Genomic DNA, 22,161 nt, shown 5'->3' on the forward strand with positions numbered 1-22,161 from the left:
AATATTCTTTACTAACAACACCATCCTGTACAACAACATAATAAAAACTAGAAGGTTCATGTAACTGGTATGGTGTAATTGAAGGTTCCTCAGGATCTGGGCTACAGAATGCAAGAGGTTTGAGATTTGATTCAAAATCACAGACTATATATGCTGAGTGTTCCAACAAGGCTTCAAATTTTTTGAATTTGGCATTTTCACTTGGATTAGGCATCACCATATGAACAGGTTTATGGTTGCCACAGTATTTCAGATGCTCAATTAACTTGTTTTTAGCAATTTCTGCATTCACTTCACAAACCCCATTTATTATTTTTTTACCATCAAATACAGATAAACATCTTCTGCACAACTTGAATATTGTATTGGATTTGTCTAGTTGTTTTCTGACTAAAGCTTCAAGACTGCGTATCAGAGTATAATGGTGTGTATCATCCCCTTCAATTAAGAGCAGATCAATCGGAACAGCAGAATCATCATCAAATGTACTGATTCTGAGAGGTGCTATCAAGCAATTGCCACGGCCAGTAGAACAAAGAAATACATTAATAGATAATGTTTACCATTGATATTCCTGGCCTTTTTTTTTCAAATCTATCAATATTCTGAACAGACATTGGATATTCTAAACCCTCCATTGCTTCATCAAAATCATTTTCATGTTGTTTATAATAACTTATTCGCTCAGGATGCCTTGAAACTGGATACAAAGCAGCTAAAATACACCACAAAAAGCATTTCTCATCATTATTTTTTATATTAACCACGGCTTGTTTGTTTTTAATATTGGCAGGTAATGGCAAATATGTAGATCCTTGTAATGGGCTGAATTCAGAAATATTAACATAGAGCTTGTGTGGAAATCCGCATAGGCTCCATCCAGACTCTTTTCCAGCAAATTCAGAGTGTTTAATATTCAATTGATCTATCAAACTGCTTATTATTTTGTCTGAATTTGCATTTGAATATACAGCTACAGTTTCTGTTATGTGGGGCTGTGTAAATTTTGTGCCATTTGGCTTCTTATATTGTGTAAACAATTTGAGGGACAGCTTATAAGAGCCATTTTGTGCATTTAGAATTGCCTGCACATCAGAATTTATACTGTTCCAAAAATTCTTAATGTCACATTTTGGCTCTGATTTAAAACAGTGATCCCTTAATTGGCCAGCAAAACTGCTATGGATAGGTGGTGCATAGCGTGGCTGTTTTGCTGCTCTAGCATTAACAGGTGCTTCATGCTTCCTTTTCAGACCAGATGTGTATGGTTGTGAGGGCAATATTGATGACTGTACATAACAAGTACACTTATGCCATTTGTAATAAGCCTTGCTTAATATTTTATGGCATCTTGGACACATTTTTGTGGCTTTTCTGCATTTCTTAGGGTCACAAATATGGCGATGCCTAGACCAATTAGAACTAGATATATTTTTATTACACTGATTGCAATATTTTTGATTTGGCATTTTTATTGTTTATTTATATAAAATTTCCTGGTCCAAAAAAAAAACAGAAGTATGGATAATATGCCAAAACAATTATAACAGCAATTAGTGGCTGAACTGGTGCTTTTATACCCAGACAACAGCAATAACTAGGCTCTGGTGATCCCCAATATAAAATAGTTTTGCTCTTTTATGCTGTTGTACAACACACTTTACCAGGTTTCAAACCTCAGCTGTATATCAGCTAGCAGTAAATATTCTCAAAATCTCACGTGTGGAGATATTATTTTGCCACATGTATTTCAATCTTACATATTTTATCAGGACTCAAACCCAGAGCTCTTGTTTACAAGGCAACAATATTAACACTTTGCCATCAGAGGAGACCTCACATTTTACCAGGGCTCAAACCGAGAGCTCTTGTTTACAAGGCAACAATATTAACACTTTGCCATCAGAGGAGACCTCACATTTTACCAGGGCTCAAACCCAGAGCTCTTGTTTACAAGGCAACAATATTAACACTTTGCCATCAGAGGAGACCTCACATTTTACCAGGGCTCAAACCCAGAGCTCTTGTTTACAAGGCAACAATATTAACACTTTGCTATCAGAGGAGACCTCACATTTTATCAGGCCTCAAACCCAGAGCTCTTGTTTACAAGGCAATAAGCCATGGGACTATGTCCATATTCTATTGAGCATCACAACCCAGGAGTTATGAGCTCTATATCAGCTAAATACAATTCAAAGTTGGACTTTGAACTGTGCAATAAATATTCTGTAAGTCTCACTCGGGTATATATTATCAGAACAAGGCAAAACCTGAATCCAATTCAGGCATATATGACAACATGCAAGAGGCCAATGTTCTTTTTACTAAGAATTTCCCTTGGAGTCAATGACATGATGGCATGTATGGGGAATTTTCCCTGAAAGGGCACAGTGTAGATTTTATCTCATGCATGCAAGCATATAAAATCTCCCAGGCGTGTATAATTTATTGCTGGCCGGGACATGAAACTGATCAAAGATTAGAAGAAACATGAAACCAATTTGCTTGCCTGCCCTTGTCCAATTGTATTGGTCTGTAAGTTGTAGAGGATGAGAATATAAGCATTTTTGCCTTAGTTTTAAGTATAGTCAAAACAATATCAAGAGGGGCATATTTTTGACAAGTTTATGGACAACAAACTGAGAGATGTAGCTTTTACACACATGGGCAAATCTGTCTGAGGGGGGTTCTTCATTTCTACACTAGAATTCAAGATTCTTGGGATTTTGACAGAATAACACACTATAAACAATAAAATCATATGGGTACTTGACATAATTTTAAGTGTGGGCAAATCTGTCTATTGAGGGTTCTTCTTTTCTACACTAGGATTCAAAATTCTTAGGAATAAGAGCATATCACACTTGAAGAATTGGGGCTTATAGGCATCTTGGCATAATTTTAAGTGTGGGCAAATCGGGCTGTTTAATCATATGAGCTCTTCTTTTCTACGCTATAAGTGTCCTCATCCTATATACTTTTATACTACTAAGATATCTTTTCAAGACGTTTCAAGTACAAAACAAGCTTCCCCTTCAAAACCCGCGGGCAAACCTAGCCCCCCTTATTGAGCAGTGGCGCCACCTGTCTTAAAACTTTCCAATCACACCATGTAGTAGAAAGAGAAGACAAGTGGAACTTATGAAGTAATCATGGACGTCCGCAGGATTTTTTCCAGGGAGGGGCAAGAAAGGTATTTTTTCCAGGGGGGCAAACAAGGCACATTTTCTCCAAAAATAGTGCTGTTCCCTAAAAAAACATTGCTTAAATTTGAATTTATGGTGATCATGCAATAATTAACACATATTATTGTGGCTAAAATGAAATTATATGTGTGAAATACATAATTTTTGGTTAACCCCCCCCCCTGCCCTCCCTTCCGGACGCCCATGGAAGTAATTGGGGAATAGCAGAGTGAGAAGAAGAGTTCAGGTTTAGAATAAATCAGGAAGAATAATGGAATAACAATGGAAGGTGGAAAGTGTAACAATAGCGTAGATTGAAATAAAGTGGAATAGCAGAGGAAGGAAAGTAGAAAATGTAGAGGAATGATTGGACTATAGTGAAGAAAAGGTGGTGGTATATTAACAGAGCAATTGCAAGAAGGCTGATGATATCATGATGATGACTGTTGTACCTACCCCTTCATAATATTCTTCCAGCTTTCCTTCCTCCAGGAACCATTCCGGATAAGCAACGTGAGTTTTCATGGCGTTGGCTTTCTCTAGCGTCGCTGCCTTCGTTTTCGGGTCCATCCAGTTCAGACCGTGCACAAGATCTCCAAATGCTTCTATTATATCTCGCAACATACTCTCCACCTTGAATTGGAGAATAAGGAGAACAAGCTGCTTATAATCATAGACATCAGAATGCATTGAAGCCTCCGAAAATTGTATATTCGAAGTGGTGGGAGTTCACCTCAGTGTACATATAAGTACATTATATGAAGGAACATAAAATAAAATTTATAGAGAGATTCACAAAGTCAACAGCAAGTGCAGTGAACAACAGACTATCAACAACATATTATTTCTGTTTTTCTTCGTTACTGCAAATCCCTGAACTGCATCTTACATATTAACGAGGCTCTGGACTCACAGCGAGTATAATCCTATGTGGGACCCTGTCAATGTGTTTATTATTATTATTATTATTCCTTCATCCATTTCACCTTATCACAATTGACCCACATCTTCGCGATAAGCAAAAGTAGCAGAAAAGCGAAGTAAAATAAAACTAACCAATCAACATTAGCCTAATATGTGCATCTATATCTATATATCCACTGTAGTACAGTGGGATCCATGAGTATTACCGTGCAAATTGTCCATGACTATTTTCATTAATTTCTTTTCACATCCTGTGTGTTTTTAAGAGATGGATTTTTACGTATTCTGGTGCAGAAGTTATCAACAGCTTGTTCTGAGATTTCTTTTAATTCTTGAAACTCTTATTGGGTCAAATAAAGTGCCCGAACATGATGATGGACAATTTGCACGGTAATACTCATGGATCCCACTGTACATAATTCTGGAAGTTGGCGTTAAAGCGTGGCAAAGAAATTTAGAACAGTTTACTCACCTTTTCCTTCGTTTGAGCAAATTGTCTTTCTTCGTCCACGTAAACATAGCTCACTGCCATTCCCATGATTTCATTAACAACGTTGGTACAAAATATTGACCTGGGAACAAAAATTGGGCCGATTTTAGTCGATGAAATTTTTTCTTACATAATACAACCACATAGTAATTGCTCTTCCTGCTCTAAATAGATAATTCAAGAACTATTTCGAGTGCGTAAGTGCGCAATCATGAATTTGTGATAATTTAGCCCAGATATAACAGTAAGTTTGCTTCAACCTTGAAACAATCTTTTATGTAAAGCTAAGGAGCGAATTTACAATATAGAGAAAGTCTCCAATTTTGTTAATTTTCGGTATACTAACTAATTTTGACCTCCTAATCACGAATCTGTTGAAAGAAACCGGGGGTCACGTCTGAAAATTTGAAAAAAAAGCCGATTGAATTTTTTATATATATAGGTGTATATGCGTAGTTTTACGAACAAAAATGTAATATCCTGTCATTGTGTCCAACCACGCCGTTGTTTTACAAGAAAATGATTTATGATGTTCAATTCTAGTACGATCCCTATTAATTCGATGAATTTAGGGGTTAAATGAGTGCTAATGGAACCTAACCTAACAGGCCTAACCTAACCTCGTGTGAATGGTTCGTGGGGCTACCCGTGGATGGCTTTTGGGGCTAATGTCAATGGTTTGTGGGGCTACCCGTGGATGGTTTTTGGGGCTAACGTCAATGGTTTGTGGGGCTACCCGTGGATGGTTTTTGGTGCTAACGAACAATTTTTCATCAAAATGTACAATTTCCAGACGTGACCCCCGGTTTTTTACAACAGATTAGTGATTAGGAGGCCAAAATTAGTTAGTATACCGAAAATTAACGAAATTGGAGACTTTCTCTATATTGTACATTCTAGCCAAAGCTAACAAGCTTGCTGCAATCATATAATGGTAAACTGTAAGCTAAGATTTTTAAAATGTTTGTTACTTCAAATAATGTGCAAGTTGTCACAGACAACTATAGTTAGATTGATACAGTTGTGCTTGGAACTTGTATATATGTTTATAAATACGTCATAATCTGTTCGTGTTGACGTCACTTTCTCATCTCAGCAGAGGAAGTGAACCCACCTGAATGTTTTTCACCTGACGACAGACTCAGTTAGAAAACAGGTGAAGGTGAGAAATCAACAGAAACGTGGTAACTAACTAACTCTCTAGCCTTCTTAAACCCGAAGGTTCATGGCTGCAGCAACACAGGCCTTCCATCTTTCCCTATCTTGAGCAAGATCTATATACTCTTTTCCATCCCTACCGATTTCCCTTAGGTCCATCTCAACGTTGTCCCTCCATCTTCGTCTTGGCCTTCCTACAGGTCTCTTACCATCAGGTTTCCCAACAAGAATCCTGTAAACTCCTCTTTCCTCTCCCATTCGTGATACATGACCTGCCCACCTAAGTCTTCTTGATTTAATTATTCTAATAATATCTGGACATGAATACAAATTATGTAGTTCTAAATTACGTAACCTTCTCCACTCACCTGTCTCCTCATCCCTTTTAGGTCCAAAGATTTTCCTAAGGATCTTATTTTCAAATACTCTCAATTTGTGTTCCTCTTTCAATGTAAGGGACCAAGTTTCACATCCATATAATACTACAGGCAAAATTACTGTTTTGTATATTTTAACTTTTAGTTTCTTAGATATTTAACGAGAAGACAAAAGTTTATGAAGAGAGAAGTAACATGCATTTCCTGAATTAAGCCTACTTTTTATTTCCTCTTTAATATAATTTTCATTTGTTAATATTACTCCTAAGTATTTGAATTTGGAAACTGGTACAAACGAGTTGTTATCAATAATTAGATTTTGATTATTACCTAACACTTGGTTTCGGCCTATAAGCATATATTTAGTTTTCTCTTTGTTAACTTCCAAACCTATCTCTTTAGCAGTTTTGAAAAATATTTTAGCATTATTGTTAATTGTATTCACATCATCCCCCAGTAAGTCTATATCATCTGCATATGTTAACAACTGAGTCACACCATTTAATTTTAGTCCTTCTTTAGTTTCTTTTACCTTCCTTACAGCATATTCTAAGGCAAAATTAAAGAGCAATGGAGATAATGCATCTCCTTGTTTTAACCCATCATGAATTGTCAATTTGTCAGACATATTAATACCAACACGAATTTTACTTTCTGTTTCACTGGTGCATATTTTTATCATACTAACAAACTTCTTAGGTATTCCAAACTCTACTAATATAATTTATCTCTTTTGACCGAATCATATGCTTTTTTGAAGTCAATGAATAGCTGATGGACATTTTGATTATATACCCACTTTTTTCAAGTGTCTGTCTGATGTGAAAAATTTGATCTGTAGTTGATCTGTTACGTTTAAATCCACATTGATAATCACCTATTAGCATTCATTAGCATATGGGGTTAGTCTTGTTAAAAGAATGTTAGATAATATTTTATATGTGGTAACGGTTAATGGAATGCCCGAATAGTGTAATTGGTAATTATTTTCGTTTCATTCTGGCTATACTCGAAATAATAATTAAGTACAGAAACTTTCGTGTATTTACGTTTGTTTTGTCCAACGTTAATTCTATATGCAAGAGTGTTTAGTGATTGTGATGCGATTTAATATGCTATAGAATTGTTCCTCTTCAGGCAGAAACGTAAGCAAATCTGTGCCTTGCTTGTAAGTCCACATACGATAGGAAATATAAGTGATTATAAAACTGCGTTTAACTTCGAATACTGTGTTGTGTTTCTTTTCTACCCAGCATCCCTGATGATTTGCAAAGATTCTCATGTTCCCGACTGAAGGAGTAGCGGACTAACTTTCTGACGACTGGTGTACAACCGGGGGACGTTGCAAGCTGCATAAAAAAATCTTCTGTTTTAAAAAAAAATCAAAGTTTTAAAATTATCTTGAGAAATTAAACTTTTTACAAAAGTTAAAGTTAAGTACGGTTGAATAAATTTTCGAATGGCTTTTTGATTTGAACAGATCTATCGTATCAAAATCATATATAAATTTTTCTCAACAGCGGCCGAAACGTCGGTTGTAGTTGGCGGAAACGGAAGTGAATGTTCGACCTGCAAAGTTGCCAGATCCAGGACAGAGATTTAATCTGTACGGAAAAATATGCTTCTCTCGCCAGGGTTGAAAATTGTGTGGTAGGGTGTGGTGTGTGTTTGGGGAGGATTGTGAGGATTTGATTAGGTTTGTTTTGCGTTATTTAGCTTCCTTTTCTGTTTTTGACTAATCGCGACGATGAGGATGAGCAATGATATTGATGAAGGGGCGCTCTCGCATTGCCAGGCTGGGATTAGAATCCAGGTCCTTTGGCGCCATAGCACGCTGCCCTTCAGACACACATTCACGAGTGTGTTTGCGTATGTACAGTCACCTGCATAAAAAATGGGACACCTAAATCCTGAAATACTCGCTTCCCTGCATGACGTTGCATGTGTTGCCTAACTCTACGGCGGTGGAAGAACTTTCCATTGAAAATTTGTTTTTAAAATCCACTTATCAGGATTTATGTGTCTCATTTGTATTGACGGTGACTGTACATGTGATGTGGTAAATATGTTGACCACTTAATATCGAGAAAGGGAAGAAAGCATACGACATGAAAAAAAATCGCCAAGTGGTTATTATCTAAGACTAGCTGATTGCCTGGCGTTGCCCGGGTATTTATTTACCCCAATCTTGTATTAGACAGGAAAATAATGAATTCTAACTATAGTGTAAAATGTAACTAATTTTAAATGTGAACGTGAATGTCACCAATTAGCTTAGCGACTCCGAAAACTATGGATTCAACACTGATCTAGGTCATTTGTGGCATTTTATTCTTCACCCCCATCTCACCCCACATGCCGATAGGTGATGAACCTGGAGTTGATCTGCATTGGGAGTGTCACGAAAACTATGGATACCATTTGCAAAACAGCCTGAATGTTAGACAACCCGAAAAACACTATCGTTGTGCGAATTGCATAGAGTCACGGATGTCTGTTTGTGCGGAATTTAATATCGGTGGTTCTCGATTATTTTTACATGTCACCCCTTCCCACCCCACCCCAACCCTAGGGATGCCAGGGGTGTCTTACCCCCACAGTATATATTTCCAGATTTGGAGAGATAAGTGTACCAAGTTTGATTGAAATTGCTCCAGGCGTTCGAGAGTTATGCCGGAACAAACAAATATACACCCACACACACACACACACACACACACACACACACACATCCATTTATATACATATATATATATATATATATATATATACACACACACATACACACAGAAGATAGCATGGTAGGCAATTTGTTTCTCTTTTAGTTGATGAATACTCCGATATTTACCTGCTTTTTGGCACCTGTCCGGTGACTGCCTCCACATAACGATTCCGCAAGTCTCTCATTCGACGGTTGGTATGGGGTATGAGCATCTCGACTACCTGCCACCATAAGTAACTCTCTGTAATAAAAGCAATGAACAATTGTAAATAAACAATGTATGAAGTTCTCACACACATACTCACACCAACATTTGTATGTAATCAACTTGCTTTGCTCAAAAAAGTAATTCAATTACAGTTAGAGTTATTTGTTTTGAAATGATATTCCTTTTTATAAGTTACATTTAACTTTCAAAAGTAACTGTAAGTTACTTTTACATTTACTTTATTCTGGGGAAGGTGTAACTCATAACATGAACCGCAAGTGGGTTTCTTCTCTCTCTATCTCTCTCTCTCTCTCTCTCTCTCTCTCTCTCTCTCTCTCTCTCTCTCTCTCTCTCTCTCTCTCTCTCTCTCTCTCTACAGATGGCCATTAAAAATGGACATTAACTTTCATCAAATTATAACATACCAAGTGGCGGGGATTGGGTTCCAAAAGTTCGGAGGGGGGGGGGGGAGACAGTTACTTTGCCTTGGTTGATAAAATTTAGCATAATGCGGTGGCAAAAAGTGGAGGGCAATCGCCACCACTGATCATACCTGATATGTTTAAATGTTAATATATGAAGGGCAAGGTTCACAGTAAACCCTTATTAGAATAATTACGTCACTAAAAATGAATGCGCGTTGACAGCTTGGTTCGGGGAACTGCGTTAGAATGTACATCTAGAGTAGAACCAATTTGGCTCTCGGGAAGTTTCCTTTTGTCACACACACACACACACACACAACATAATTTTGCTACAGGAAAATCATTTTAAAGCAGTTTCCTGCAAAAGGTAATAGACGGACATAAATAAATACTTATGTAGTGATGTAGACTATAGCACAAGGTTGGAAGATAAAGAAAGTGATGCCAGATGGTACGAGTTGTCGGATACGTGCAAAAGCAACAAATATGTGTGTAATGTATTCCTTTCCCACTGAGCACATCAATTGTGTCGAAATATATAGTCATAACTAGAGCCCGGAAGTTTCGCAAAATGCCTCTTTTTATCTACTGCATATATTGATAATTTTTTTCCGGATATACGTTTTTTATGTTGTTTGGAATGTTTTAGAAGCCTTTTCATTTTGCCTATTTTGCCTATTTGGGACCCCACTGCCTATTTTTAATTATAATGCCTTTTTTTGCCTTTTTCAATTAAATTTGACCATTTTTTTTTAAAAAAAATGTGTATATAAATTATTTTTCTCCCAAAAGACGTTGTTGGCATTTATTTTTCTTCCGTTTATTATGTGAATAATTTTCGCCTTATTTAAGTAATATTGAACTCACGCATGTTTCAACATTGCTGAAGGAGAAAAGTGTGAGAAAAATGTATTTCATGCTCAGTTAGGATATTGCCTTTCGGTTAACATTTCCTTGTGCATGATTGCCTGCTGAAGTGGACAGGTTGATTTCGAACACAAAGAAGATATTTCTGAAATCTCCCTCTCGAACCCGAAAATTTAAGGAAGTTGCATCTGAGCTTAGTTTACCTCCGCAACCAGTCTTGACCAGATGGGGAACCTTTATATCAGAAGCTATATATTATGCTAACAACCTTGAAAAAAATAGTGAGGTGATAGATGCTCTTCCAGAAAATGAAGCGGCTTCAATTCGTGAAGTGAAAAAACTCCTGTGCTATTCAAGTTTATTTTTGCACATTATGGTGCATTGCCAGAGACAATTACAATTATAGCATCCATGAAAATCTACGAGGAATCTATGCAGCAGATGATGGAAGTGCCAGGAGAAAAGGGGTCAGATGTTGCGGAAAAGTACAAACGGGTAGTGAGTGCAAATGAGGACTTGAAACAATTAAAAAACAATTTGTGATATTCTAAAAGGTGAAAATGGTGTTACCGAAATGAGTCCAGCTACATTAGCTTGTTTTATGTATGCTCCAATAACTTCTGTCGAAGTAGAAAGATCATTTTCTATTATGAGAATCATTGAGAACTTAAAAAAACACCTTGTAGTTAGTTATGTGCAATCAAGACGGAAAAATTGAAATGCTCTTCCCAGTGTAGATCTTAACATTTTGCCAGAAATTATAGATAAAAGTAAGCGACTTCCAAATGTGCCTTTTTTCGGTTTATTTTGCCTTTTATTTCATTTTTAGTGCCTATTTTCCACATTATAAATGCCTTTTTGCCTGCCTATTTTAACGAAAATAAATGCCTGAACTTCCGGGCTCTAGTCATAACAATTAACGTCATAGTTGAACAAGTGATTTTAAATATGCCAATAATTAAAATAACACATTTTTACTTACCTATTGTAGCTGGTGATACATCAGCTATATACCACTGTAATGTCCAGTAATAATCGCCGCTTTCAACCAACATTATTTCTGTGTCGTAGTCCAGTGTGACGTCCACTCCCTCAAAAATAACATCCAGGTACTTCTTCCAGTCAAACTACAACGAAGTTCGAGATGTACAAAATTATTGTGAAAATTTAAAGACAAATTTATACATTTTATTAACTTAATTAATAACTATGTATTAATTTTGTAATAGTACATTAAGTCATATTCCACCTAACCGGGATTAGTCGGATGTCTGTGTCGGCTTTCTGCACTCTGCTTGAAGTAGTCACATAGATTGTTGACACTAGGATGCATGTCAGGGCCAGTTAAGACGTGAAAGGTTCCAGAAATGCTTGTCGTACGGCGTGCAACCTTTCTCGCCTCACTTGAAACTATGTTTATACTTAAATGCATCTCTTGCCCTTGAAAAATGATGTAAAACGCAGTAGGACTATTTAATGATACAATACTGAACATTCGTTGCCACAAGGATGAATACTTTCTTTGAAATCTGTCAATAAGGAACCAACTCTCTGCCATGAATTTCAGGGAGATTTTCAACTCTCGGCATTGAAGTTACGGGAGATTTTACAGCGTGTCCACAAAAGCATTCCCTAATTATAAACGACCACAAAATTTCAATTATGTATATTACGAAATTTATACCCATACCATTCGAAAGAATAGCTCAAAGAATTTTAGCGGATGTGTAATTGTTGGCGTTAACTACGACAATAGATGGCATAACAATAAAAGAATGGAATGAAGGGAAAATTAGCCAAAAGTACATAACAATAAAAGAATGACAAAAAGGAAAAAAATAGCCAAAAGTAGCAGAAAAACACATTTTAGGATGTAAGAGAATAATTAATGAAAATACTCATGGACAATTTGGACGGTAGTACTCATGGATCCCACTGTACAATGCTGTGTAAATGAGTGTTGCAAAGAAACTTCAAATGATAATAATAAGAAGAAACGTAATCGTGGACAAGAGAGAACGCACCAAAAGATCTTTCGATTGTTAATGTGTTATTGTAAATGGCATTGTTGATATAAGCAAATTGTGTTACTGTTGATGTTTACTGGATGTTTAGGTTTGTACAGTGGGACCCATGAGTATTACCGTGCAAATTGTCCATGACTATTTTCATTAATTTTCTCTTACATCCTAAAATGTGTTTTTCTCGTACTTTTGGCTATTTTTTTTCCTTTTTGTCATTCTTTTATTGTTATGCCATCTATTGTTGTAGTTAACACCAACAATTACACATCCGCTAAAATTCTTTCGAATGGTATAAATTTCGTAATATACATAATTAAAATTTTGTGGTCGTTTATAATCACGGAATGTTTTTGTGTACACGCTGTAGTCACGACAAATTTAGTGCATTTCTAGAGGCGCGACATCACTCCAGCAATTTTTTATGGAATGGATAATATTAAACAAGAGAATTAATTTATATTTGATATAATATGCAGATCACAATAGGGAATAAAACTTTACAAATTTGCATGTTTCTTAGTCGTAACCGGTACGTATTTGTTCACTACTGCTGAAGAACTAGGCATGAATCAACTACTGTAAGATATTACGCCACTTCCGCCCACCAAAAATTAAACGTGCAAGATCTTGCAAACTTGAAGTTTTTCATAACTCACCAAACTCGGAATGAGTTAAAATTTCGCTACCTTGATTGTTAATAAACAATACGGGAGAAATAGAATGTCAATACGGGAGTCGGAGGGATAAAAAAGAAGCTCTAATACGGGAGATCCCGGAATATACTGGGGAGTTGGTTCCCTATCTGTGATGCCTATACTGTATCTCTCCCTGGTATACCCAATAGATGCCAGAAGAGATTTTTTGCTAGAGTGCTGAGGAGTTGCACACACCAGGCAACCTTGCCGTAAGAGCAACCTGGATCTATCTATCTGTCATACCTCTATTGACGTTCGAACACAATACACATCATTTATGAAACCTTAGTTTTCGACTTACCCTCGTATTTCCCAACTCCGTGGCGTTATCCGTGTAGTCCTGAAAGTTGTCCAGAAACAGGTAGCTATACTGACTCTCCTGGTCTTCTTCTTTGGATGACAAGTAATACTCGTAAGCCTTAGAAGGAATAAAATAGAAACACACGCGTTTTAAATCATGACATGACCGTTGTTATGCAAGGAATGTTGAAGAACTTAGTAACCTAACATTCTTATTGTTATTTCTTCTTTGCAGCAAAGCCCGAGGGATGCCTGATTTGTAGAGGAAAAGGTCTAAATATGGGCCCTCCCCTTTTTATGTTGTCATTTTCGGAGGAAAAAAAATAATATATCAAGCACCTGCCTTTAAAATGCATATCTATGAAATATATACTTAAATGTAATAGCATGCTAAAGTTTAGAAGGTCACCATTTTATTTATTTTTTTTAAAAGAAAAGCAATTTCCAAAAAATGGTAAAGTGATGTATTTCAAAATTGTGGTCTAAATATGGGCTACTAGTGGCAATATCACAAAAAGCAATTAAGATTTAAAAAACAGTCATTTATCGCTAAAACATTATAAAATTCATATTTATGAATAATCTGTTGTTTTGAAAATCACGCGGAATGGGAAAAATCGAAATTAAGAAAAACATCCAAATATTTGTTGAAAATGTGATCTCAACATTAGACCTCATGTCATAGCCCATATTTAGACCATCACGCTATTTTTCTTCTTCAATTTATTTTCGCTCTCTGTGGTACATATTTCACAAACAAATCATGGCATTATAAAAGCCCACATTTGTTTTATCTACCGCTAATATCATAACCTATACAAAGCAGAAGAAAATTCAGAAGACGCTGAGTTACATACATCAAAAAGTTCTCGGAGATCGCAATTCTATAACAGCGTCCAAGGCCGAAACTAACCACCACTTTCTCTTGCGAATTGGCGCCGCAACCTTTGTCCTTGACAAATAACCAGTTCCAATAGCCTCTGCCAGGATGCAGCACCCGGGAGCGCTGATACTCCAAAACCCATATTTAAACCTTCGCCCATATTTAGACCTTCTAGTAAAAGCACAGATCTGTCGTAGCTTCGATCCCCACCATCGAAAAAAATAAAGTGCTCTCTCAAAAAGTATTGTTGTAATAAGTACAGTTACAAGCACTAGAAAATGAATCGTGTCCAGTCAATATTGCATGCTGTTACTTTCTTCATTAATATGAATTTTATCTTACTTTCTTCTCTGGTCTCGTGTAATACTTTACTCGTATCTAAGAAAGTAAAAGTTAAACTATAGATTCAATACAGAAATTTTGCCTGTAGTATTATATGGATGTGAAACGTGGTCCGTTACATTAAGAGAGTAACATAAAGTATTTGAAAATGAAATCCTTAGAAAAATTAGAACTGCATAATTTATTAGAATGATCAAATCAAGAAGTCTTAGGTGAGTAGGCCATGTGGCACGAGTGAGAGAGGAAAGAAAAGTATACAGGATTCTTGTTGGAAAACCTGATGGTTAATAACCTAGGAAGGCTAAGACGAAGATTGAGGGATAACGTTGAGATGGACCTAAAGGAAATCGGGAAGGATGGAAGAGATTGGATTGATCTTGCCCAGAATAGGGACAGATGGAAGGCTCATGTTGCTGCAGACATAAACCTTCGGGTTTAGGAAGGCTAGAGACTTAGTTAGTTAGTCTCTTCTCTAGTCTAAACTCGACTTATTACTACCAGGTGGCCATAATTAAAGTCCTCCCACTGAGAAACCTCTGGAGCCGGTTAAAAGCATCGGATTGAGGTGAAACTTGGTGTAGAGGCTATGGAGACCATGGGAAAGCGAATTCTGACGAGATATAAAATAGTTCAAATATTCACCACCAGGTGGAAATTTGGCGCTTAGAAATTGTTCCCTTACTCAGAGCCGCCTGGAGCCCGTTCAAAGCATCGAATTGAGGTAAAACGTGGTATAGAGGCTGTGGAGACAATGGGAAAGCGAATTCTGACGAGATATAAAATAGTTCAAATATTGACCACCAGCTGGAAATTTGGCGCTTAGAAATAGATTCCTTACTCAGAGCCCTCTGGAGCCCGTTCAAAATATCGGATTGAGGTGAGTGAAACTTGGGTATGGAGACCATGAGAAAGAAAATGTTGATGAAAAAAAAATAGTTCAAATTTTCACCGTCCTTTCAACGTATCTCCTTTTATCCTCATCTTTCCGATCAGCCAAGAGTGGCAGAAAAGCGAAGTAAAATAAGACAAAGCACGTTGAGTAGCGTCAAGACTGTCAACCTTCGCCTTTCTTTTCTTTCTTCCCATCCATTATGCATTGCAGCTATCGGCACATATAAACTACGAGGGGAAGTCAGAAAGTAAGGTTCCTAATTAATATCTAATGCTCTGTTCACAGTGTATTAGTCATTTTGAATGTGTATTTTTCAAGATTCAAGTTCAACTCACATTGGAAACCGCTGCAATCTACCAATGAAAATCGAAATTTCACCTCAGCCAAGAAGCAGATCTTGAATCTTACTTTCTAACTTCCCCTCGTATATTTTGCAGCCGCGTGTAATGATCGAACTGGAATGAGAGAGGTTGAGATAAATGACAAATAACGGGATCCCGGAATTAGGGTAACGAAATCCCGGGATTGCATTTCCAATTGTTCCCGGTTCTTTCGTTTGTCTGGCTTTACCTACAGTACTCAGTTGGCTGCTTTATAAGCTTGTTCTTGAAATCTGTAAGTACTGGCGTGAAACTTACTGTATATAGTTTACCCTGTAGTTGAAGCACCCTATAGGAGGCTTTAGTGGACTTCTCTTTATCGAAATCCTTCATTTCCAAATCTTCTGCGATGACTTCCATTACACTCGCCATGTAGTCCAAGCGAGTCTCAATAACGTTCTTTGCGTTGAAGTTTCTCTTGTGTTTTCTTTGCACTTCCTCCACTTCTCTGTAGCTGGGTAAAGGCAGGGTCTGCGATGGACCACCGAACTGAAAAGAGAAGTTTGCGTAATCTTAATATACAGGGTGTTTCCGTGAGCATGTATCAAACTTTTAAGAATGATGGAGGGGGACAAAAGCACCAATATGATACGAGAAACCCCCTGTCCGGAAACGCCTCGTTCAGAAGTTAGAAGCCAAAAGCATTGTTGTAGCTGGTGCTTGTGAATATTTCTATCATACTTTATCTCAAAGATGGATAGGGATCATGTTCCTTTGCAGCGCGTTCGCCTGATCTGATTCCACTTGATTTTTTGTGGTGTTACGTAAAAGGTATGGTTACCATCACCTGCGGATAATGAAGAGAAACTCCTGGTAAGAATCCTTGCTGCATGTGACATCTTCAGAACGACTCCAGAGATGTTAGAGCCGATGTGGCAGAACTTATTGCGAAGCTGTCATTCCTGCATCGATGCCGGAGAGCGCCATTTTGAACAACTGCTACAAATGTATTAATCTTGGCTTGCTAAGTGTAACGTGCTGACGACAGCATACAGTAATTTACTTATTAAAGCTACAAAGATCCTTCAGTATAACTTACAATTTGCAAATCACACAAACAGTATTATTTGTAAAAAAATCTCACAACTCTAATTAAGGTGTCTTCTCAAATATCTCAGGGGCCACTTGCGGACGCCCTTACTTATCTTATTCCTTCAGCATGTTTTGTGCTCTTCCCCCCCTCGAAAAATTCCAGATCCGCCAATGGTCGATGCCCATGATATATTGAAACGGATAACGAAAGTGGAAAGCAACCAGTAAGAAGTACCCTGCTGAAAGAGTTCCTCCGTCGTTGAGCCCAACTATACCAAGTTCTCTGGCAACACCACCGACAGAGAATAAAAAGAGAGAGAGAGCAAAGCAGAACTTACGCCAATGATATTTATAGTGTTGTTCTTAGGGTCGCTGGTTATTCCGAAACCTATCATTAAGTCCATGGCCAAGTACTTCTTCGCCAGCGCCACGGTGCGGATCCAGTCGAAGTTTGGTGACGTCTCTTCTTCCGACAGTGGCGGCTCCATCGGCAGTCCAACTAAGCTCAGGGTCTCATAAACGTAAGCAAGTCCTGCTGACTCCAAAGCATCTGGAATGACAGAAAGTACTTGACTGAATGTGTTAACATTGTCGCTGTTTTACCTGTGTGGGCCGGCCCCCGTGGCGTAGTGGTTAGCACATCGCGCTACGACGCCAGGTATCCCGGGTTCGAATCTCGGCCTGGGCATGGATGTTTGTGAGTGTCCATTCATCAATTTCATCCCCATCTTCGCAAATTAGCCAAAAAGTGGCTCAAGAGGTGAAGTAAAATGAAGCAAATCAATCAATAAAGTATTACCTGTGTGGAATTGTTTCTGCCAATGCTATGGCAACAGGATCTGTCGCCTTTGAATTCCACATAGCTAAAAGAGCAACAACGAAAAATCAGGCGGAGCCAGGGCTGGTTCAGTAGCTCAGTTCGTATAAGACCATCATGGTATGCCAGAGATACAGGTTAGTGTCCTGGTTGAGCCTGCTTTTTTCGCTACAATTTCTACAAGTTTAAATAAATATACTTATAGTAAAACCTCGTTAATCCGGACTAATGGGTGGATAAGTTGACCGGTTTAACGAAAGTTAAGATTAACTGAAATAACCTAAAAGAACAGTAGAAAATGCATTAAAACTCCGTTTATAGCAACAAAAGAAGTTTATTATGATGTATTTAAAGGGCATAGGCCTAAATACACTATACAGTACAGTCAAATGTAAAGCAATACTGTAGATACAATGCAGTACGTACATAAGCGATACCCATATTGTGATGATGCGCCCGACGGACCTGGCTCTTCGTCACTTTTTTTGCCTTTTGCCAACCGGATTAAGTGAAGTCCGGCTTATCGGAGCCCGCATTAACGAGGTTTTACTGTATTTATATATCCACTTTGCTTCATGAAGTTTAATCTTCGAAAAGCATTTTGAAACACCCTGTACAATTGAGGACTAAAAGTGGTAAACGTTGTAAGTGCCAAAAGCGAAAGTATTGGGAAATCGCATCGTTCCGCACATCAGCCCGTAAGAACGTCCACACTGGTGACCTCTTTACACGCCCTTTGAACTACTTAGAGGGCTACCAGCCACATTTCACGTTTACCACATTATAAATCATGGCACATTTCACAGTTTAACGTGGGAAACGGTGTTTGAATTATTGTGGCACTTACAGCGTTTACCAATTTTAGTCCTCAATTCAAGTATATCTCTTCACCTCCCAGTGATTATGTAATATAAGCCATAACTATATTAAAGATCTCACCTGTGTTCATGCATGTCCTGTACATAGTCCTGGCATCGATAACAGGCATTGGCTCATTTCCAGTTGAGTTTTGTTCCAGAAATTCTAGCAAAATAAGAAAAGAAGCAAGTAAATATATGGTTTTCACAGTTGATCCGAAGTTAAGAATATATTATATAGAATTTCATTTCCAATTTTTAGGCCAAGTTATGTTAGATGGTTATGTTGCCAACCTCCGTGGCGGAGGGGTTAGCACAACGCGCTATGACACCAGGGGTTATGGGTTCGAATCCAGCATGGGTGTTCTATGTGAGTGTCCGTTTATTAATTTCATCATATCATCACTCACCCTCATCTTCTTGATCAGCCAAAGTCTCAGAAAAGCGAAGTAAAATAAAGGAAACCAGGCAATCCCGAATATATACAGCACAGAGGTAATGGCGAACATCATGTTTCTTGCTTTCCTTCCTTGATAAGAGTGATCCAAATGAATCCGCCACCTAGCGCGCCTCGCGGACAATGCGTTAAACTCCTAACGACGTCATTATTCTGTGACACATCGAAGTCAGCGGACAAAGATTGTGTTCTTCAATTTTGCTTCTAATTTATGTCATGTATTTACTTAGAGATAAATGGAAATTATTATGATATTTTTTATTTCGTTTACTCTTGTAGATTGTATATTTATTTAGGCAACTTAGAAACACACGGGAATGCTCCTATAATATATACAGCACGTGTGGTGATAATGACCACAACAAGATGTAGAAAGGGGCAATGGTGAACACCATTAGCCTAGTATGTTAACTTATCATTTAATATCGGTTTGTTTTGTACAAATCCAAGAAACAAATCAGAACCATTGTGTCTTGCGTTTATATTAGACTTCGACTCTTGAAACTCTTTATAGTAACTATTTTTTTCATAAGGGGTAATGGTGAACCCGATATTCGGGATTACCCCCCAAAAATCCGGGTAATACCGAACATGACAGCTGTGTCTTTTTCTTAGTTTCTTGTGCAAAACAGTTTTATTTTGAACACAAGGTATTAAGGTTTCCTGCAGTGTCTAAAATGTTTTTCAAGTAATGCCATCATTCACCACCAAAGCTTAAGTGTTCGGCAATACCCAGGTTCCCCCTATACATGGTACACCATGTTGGAGTCTCACCTCGTATTTCCCTCTCCACGTGCACCTTCCTTTCGCTGAACCAGTCGTTGCTAAGATCTGTGTCGGCAATGGGATGCTGCCTCTTCCAGTTACCACAAGCGAACTTGTAGAAATCGTCGCAAGGGTCAACGCTTCGGTCCACAGACTGCATAATATTCGAAACTGTAAAAAAATTCCGGAAGAAATGTCATTACAGGAAAGTTTTATGTCTTATAGTAGTTATTCTATCTATATTTATTCCTTTCCCTCATTCTCTCCTTCCTCTCCGTCTCTCATTTTCCTTATTGTCTTATTTATTTCTTTTTCTTATTTCTTTCCTCCTCTCTGTATCTTTCTTTCTTTTCGTAGCTTTTTCTTCTCTCCCTGTAAGTTCTTCTATCTCTCTTCTCGGTTTTCTCCCACCGTCTCTCTCCCCTCACTCCATTCTCTCTGTCCAGTGTCTCGATGGCGTATTGCAAAAGTCGTCGTCTTGCAATCGAAGGATTCAGGGTTCGATCCCCGACGTAGGCACGTTGTACAGTGGTCCAGATTTCACTTCAAACTGTATGTTCAGTCTCGGTTAGCCTATCAATTTGTCCCTTTGTCCCAATGTGTCTTCTATCGGCCTCTCTCTCTCTCTCTCTCTCTCTCACATTCTCTCTCTCATTCTCTCTATCATTCTCTCCCTCTCTTTCTCTCTCTCTCTTTCTCTATCATTCTCTCCCTCTCTCTCTCTCTCTACCATTCTCTCTCTCTTTCGCTCTCTCTCTCTTTCTCTATCATTCTCTCTCTCTATCATTCTCTCTCTCTATCATTCTCTCTCTCTATCATTCTCTCTCTCTATCATTCTCTCTCTCTATCATTCTCTCCCTCTCTATCATTCTCTCTCTCTATCATTCTCTCCCTCTCTCTCTCTCTATCATTCTCTCCCTCTCTTTCTCTCTCTCTCTCTTTCTCTATCATTCTCTCTCTCTATCATTCTCTCCCTCTCTTTCTCTCTCTCATTCTCTCTATCATTCTCTCCCTCTCTTTCTCTCTCTCTCTTTCTCTATCATTCTCTCTCTCTCTCTCTCTCTTTCTCTATCATTCTCTCTCTCTCTCTCTCTTTCTCTCTCTCTCTCTCTCTCTCTCTCTCTCTCTCTCTGGCACTGCAGACCTTGACCTCCAATTCACAACCATCCTTCCCAAATCTTAATGGTACAGCCCATTTTTTTTATTTTCCTCAGTTTATTTTTCTACATGCATTTTCTCTTAGCATTGTTTTCGATATTCATCTACTCCATTCACATCCCCGTATTCATTGCATTTGTATTACTTGTATAAATTGTTTCCTGCACCCCCACATTATATCCACTCATTGCCTTCTCTAACTACTATATACATACATACGTGCATACATACATACACACACTCTCTATAATAATAGTCTGTGGCGATGGACGAGTGAAGTGAAGTGGCTTTGGTGCTCCGACATTTTGTGTAAATTTATCTAGTTTGAAGTGAGTGATGGCAACAAAAGTAAGACACGGAGAACAGTAAGTATTACTAATGCACACTGAATATAAATTATTCATTATAATGATGAGTTAAGCCAGCAATTCAGTTAATATTTGCCTTGCGGTAAGATACGCAGAAAGTAAACAAACAGTATTGCCAGTCACAAAAAAAAAAAAAAAAGATTTACGTGGAGCGAAGTCACTAGTCGTTCGAGATATCGCAATGAGTTCCTGTGTCGAATGTACCAAAGCTGTGTCAAGACAGGAAGTGAAAGTTCAATGTATTGACTGTGTGAAATTATGTCACTTAAAATGCGCTCAATTAAATGAAACTGATGTCGAATACATGAAATCTACAGGGCAAACATGGCGTTGTAAACCTTGTAGCAAAAAAAGAAGAGGAAGTCAACACCTAGAAACTGTGCAGACAGACTTGCCAACTCTCGACGATATTTACAAACTGATCCGAGATTTGAAGGAAGAAGTTATGAACTTAAAGAAAACAAATATTGATACCGAACGCGAACTTGGTAAATCGTTAGATAATGTTCATCAGAAATTAGACGAGAACTTAGAATTAATGAAGAAACAAGATGAGAAACTTAATATGTGTGTTTCTAAAATTGAACAATTAACACAAGAAAATATCACATTAAGGAAACAACTTCAAGAAACCAAGATGGATCTGGATGAACTGGACCAGTATGGAAGGCGAAATACCCTAGAAATTCAAGGTGTTCCTGAACAACCAAATGAAAATACCTTTGACGTTGTAGCAAATGTAGGGACAGCCTTAGATCTAAATATTACAAAGGACATGATAGATGTTTGTCACAGGCTAAAAAAATTCCCACATCAAAAGTCAAGTGGGATA

At 37.8% G+C, this 22,161-nt stretch overlaps 1 protein-coding gene across 1 annotated transcript in view; it reads right to left on the minus strand.

Moving 5' to 3' along the window:
- LOC145978953 (neprilysin-like) overlaps positions 1 to 22,161 on the minus strand; it is a 104,167-nt gene that overhangs the window by 39,248 nt on the left and 42,758 nt on the right. Inside the window, exons 5-13 of the mRNA XM_083111965.1 lie at positions 19,813 to 19,974; positions 18,664 to 18,747; positions 17,246 to 17,457; positions 16,134 to 16,364; positions 13,380 to 13,496; positions 11,342 to 11,486; positions 8,986 to 9,100; positions 4,585 to 4,684; positions 3,645 to 3,821 (exon numbers count right to left, since the gene is read on the minus strand). Coding sequence (XP_082968091.1) covers positions 3,645 to 3,821; positions 4,585 to 4,684; positions 8,986 to 9,100; positions 11,342 to 11,486; positions 13,380 to 13,496; positions 16,134 to 16,364; positions 17,246 to 17,457; positions 18,664 to 18,747; positions 19,813 to 19,974 — 1,343 coding nt within the window. The remainder of the gene's footprint in view (positions 1 to 3,644; positions 3,822 to 4,584; positions 4,685 to 8,985; positions 9,101 to 11,341; positions 11,487 to 13,379; positions 13,497 to 16,133; positions 16,365 to 17,245; positions 17,458 to 18,663; positions 18,748 to 19,812; positions 19,975 to 22,161) is intronic.

This window comes from Lepisma saccharinum, chromosome 25 (assembly GCF_977018435.1).
Source record: "Lepisma saccharinum chromosome 25, izLepSacc3.1, whole genome shotgun sequence".
NCBI lineage: Eukaryota > Metazoa > Arthropoda > Insecta > Zygentoma > Lepismatidae > Lepisma > Lepisma saccharinum.